The 3,119-nt window shown below is 50.6% G+C and overlaps 1 protein-coding gene across 7 annotated transcripts in view; it reads left to right on the top strand.

The window, feature by feature from the left end:
• ATP2B3 (ATPase plasma membrane Ca2+ transporting 3) overlaps positions 1-3,119 on the top strand; it is a 139,126-nt gene that overhangs the window by 128,494 nt on the left and 7,513 nt on the right. For 3 of the 7 annotated variants that reach the window (XM_018570131.1, XM_018570130.1, XM_018570129.1), the window contains one exon: positions 406-559. The exons of the other annotated variants lie outside the window; for them this stretch is intronic. In XM_018570131.1, coding sequence (XP_018425633.1) covers positions 406-559 — 154 coding nt within the window. The remainder of the gene's footprint in view (positions 1-405; positions 560-3,119) is intronic. 7 annotated transcript variants of the gene reach the window in all.

Here is a 3,119-nt window from a genome sequence, read left to right as displayed (position 1 = left end):
GGAGGAGAGCGAAGCCGCTGTCCACCTGTCAGTTTCAGGATGGCAGCGGCTCCTCCGATCACCGCTGTCTCAGCCCATACAAGCGGGGGAGACGGGCCCCCCCAGTGCCGCGGGCCCCATAGCGACCGCATCGGTGGCTATGGATGAAGAAACCCTATGACGGGTTAACAGGGGAGAGCAGCGCGAGGACGATGAATCACAAGAGTGGTGTGGACCAGGTTTGGAGCTGAGAACATCGACAACATCCAAACATCTAGACGCGGCATTTTGGATGGAGTTATTTTTTTTATTTTTTTTATGTTTTCTTATTTTTTCCCCCAAAGAAAGAACATTTCAAATGACAATTAAAAAAAAAACGAAAAAAAAAAAACCAACAAAAACACTATTTCATTTTCTCTCCTACAGATGGAGGTAGTGAGTACCTTCAAGAGAAGCGGTTCATTTCAGGGTGGCGTGCGTCGGCGTTCCTCCGTCCTCAGCCAACTCCACGATGTAACAAATATTTCTACTCCCACTCATGTCATTCTCTCTGCCGCCAATGCCACCAGCACTGCCGGGAGTGAGTGCGATTTCCTTTACCGCTCATCAGTAACATTCTGAAACCCACCCAAGTTATTTATTTTTATCTTTTTTGCAGTTTTGCATTATTCTGCTCACCGTGATTTATTTATGTTTTGTTGTTGTTGTTCTTTATTTATTGCTTTGTCCCGTCTTTGCTCAGTCGAGGTGGTTGGTGTATGATTTTTTCTAAAGCCATATTCTCCTTTTATTCTTCGATATTTGGTGTGCCTAGCGTGCCATGCTATCTGATGTGCCTAGCGTGCCATGCTATCTGATGTGCTTAGCGTGCCATGCTATCTGATGTGCTTAGCGTGCCATGCTATCTGATGTGCCTAGCGTGCCATGCTATCTGATGTGCCTAGCGTGCCATGCTATCTGATGCGCCTAGCGTGCCATGCTATCTGATGTGCTTAGCGTGCCATGCTATCTGATGTGCTTATCATGCTATCTGATGTGCGTAGCGTGTCATGCTATCTGATGTGCCTAGCGTGCCATGCTATCTGATGTGCCCAGCGTGTCATGCTATCTGATGTGCCTAGCGTGTCATGCTATGTGATGTGCCTAGCGTGCCATGCTATCTGATGTGCCCAGCGTGTCATGCTATCTGATGTGCCTAGCGTGTCATGCTATCTGATGTGCCTAGCGTGTCATGCTATCTGATGTGCCTAGCGTGCCATGCTATCTGATGTGCCTAGCGTGTCATGCTATCCGCCACAATAGCCGCTACTACTTCTTCTTCGAGAGCCTTTTCCATTTTAGTTTTTAAGTTTAAATCTGAAATATTAAACCTGTAGTACCAGAGAACACCCAGCGCTACATACAATGCAAGCCCATGCAACACGTATGTGGACCCAGTAACTAGAAATCACAGGGCCCCATAGCAAAATCTTGTGATTTCAAGATAAGTCCACCTGATAACCCAAACAGCCCACCTGAGGGTGACCCTGCAGAGCCCACCATAGACTCTCTATGGTGGGCTCTGCAGGGCCTCAGGTGGGCGGTCAAGCCCTCTTACCTGTGTGGCCGATCCTCTGTCTGCCCTCCTTCTCCTCCCCGATCGATTGCGGGCCCTCTCGATCGCTGGGCCCCCGCCTCCTCCATCGCTGCCGACGACTGGGCCCCGCCACCTCCCCGCAGCTGCTGGTTGTCATCGACTCAGCGGCTGTGAGGAGGTACGCGCCGCTGCACATGCGAATGGCGGCGTGTTTCTCCTCAGAGCCGCCAGTGACAGCCAGCAGCCTGAGATGCCATAGCGACCCAGGCGGCCCGCACCGCATCAGGGGGATGTCCTGGCCGGGGCCTCCCTGTGCCCCGGGGGGCCCAATAGCGGCCGCCTGGGTTGCTATGGTGATTGTTACGCCACTGTGTGGACCGTAGTATCGAAGATCATAATATAACGGCATGAGATGCTTTTTCTCCAGGTTGCGATGGAGGAAAAAACTGAAGTGACCGGATGGCATGTTGGTCTGTGGCTAATGGGATGTAAACATGTGTCCCTGATGTGATGTGTCATCAGATTACCCCCGATACGGTACAATCAGGTCCGTGGAAACGGAACTCTGATCCATTTGTTTTTCCAGATGTGGCCGGAGTTGGGGGTGACCGGGTGTAAACGGATGCCCGCCCCTTTATATCTGGCTGCCCATAGACTAACATTAGGCATCCGATCGGATCACACTGCCCATGTGAAAGGGGCCTTAGGGGGGTTTTTTTCTGTCTGACTCCTTGCTGGGGGAGATTTCGACCCACTTCAGAACAGGAAGTGACCGATATATTTTCCAACAGAGACATCTTAAAGTTAATTAAGGGCAACAGGCCCCTTTCACACCAGATCCCTTGCCCCATTCACACACATCAGGCCCCTTATGCACCACATACCTTGCAGAACTGAACACATTTTGGTTGGTTCAGACTTAAAGGAGAACTATGGAGGTCAGTGTTTTTCCCCCTAGTTCTCCTCAGGGTAACGGGAGGACACAATCTAGCGTCCTCCCGTCACCCTAAGCTCAGTATATAGGGAGCTACAGCTCGCGGTATACTTAGACGCCGCAGCCGGAGCGGATCCCGACATTACTGTCTGTATCCACCCAGCTGCGTGACTGACAGCTGGCTCCTCCTATCTAGAGGCAGAGCCAGCTGTACCCGCCCCCTCCCGTTCCGCCCGTCAGCGCTGGAGGATCGGAGCAGGGAGGGGGGGAATCCCTGCAGGGAGCCGTGAGTGACAGCTGCCCACTACAGGGACGGTGTGTGTTCCCTCACTGCCCGATCTATTGAGCCGACGTGTGACAGTCTCATTGTCACAGGTCGGCTCAGATTATTAAGATGAGTGAAAATCCCCCCCCCCCCCTCATAGTTCTCCTTTAAATGTTTAAAATTGACACGTTAATAAGATACACACACATACAAACACAGATACACGTTGGCTTTGTGTCACAACGAATCTCTTTATTATCTTGTACTGCAGGTTTAATATTTATTATTTACTCTGATATAAACTAAAGTGGGAATAATAATACAACTGCGACCAATTCAATCGATTTAATACAGAAACTCCTGGC

The sequence above is a fragment of the Nanorana parkeri genome, unplaced genomic scaffold, assembly GCF_000935625.1.
Source record: "Nanorana parkeri isolate BGI_ZX_2015 unplaced genomic scaffold, ASM93562v1 scaffold1461, whole genome shotgun sequence".
NCBI classification, from domain to species: Eukaryota; Metazoa; Chordata; class Amphibia; order Anura; family Dicroglossidae; genus Nanorana; species Nanorana parkeri.
Note: the sequence above shows the minus strand (reverse complement) of the source record. Positions and strands in the feature narration are given on the sequence as shown.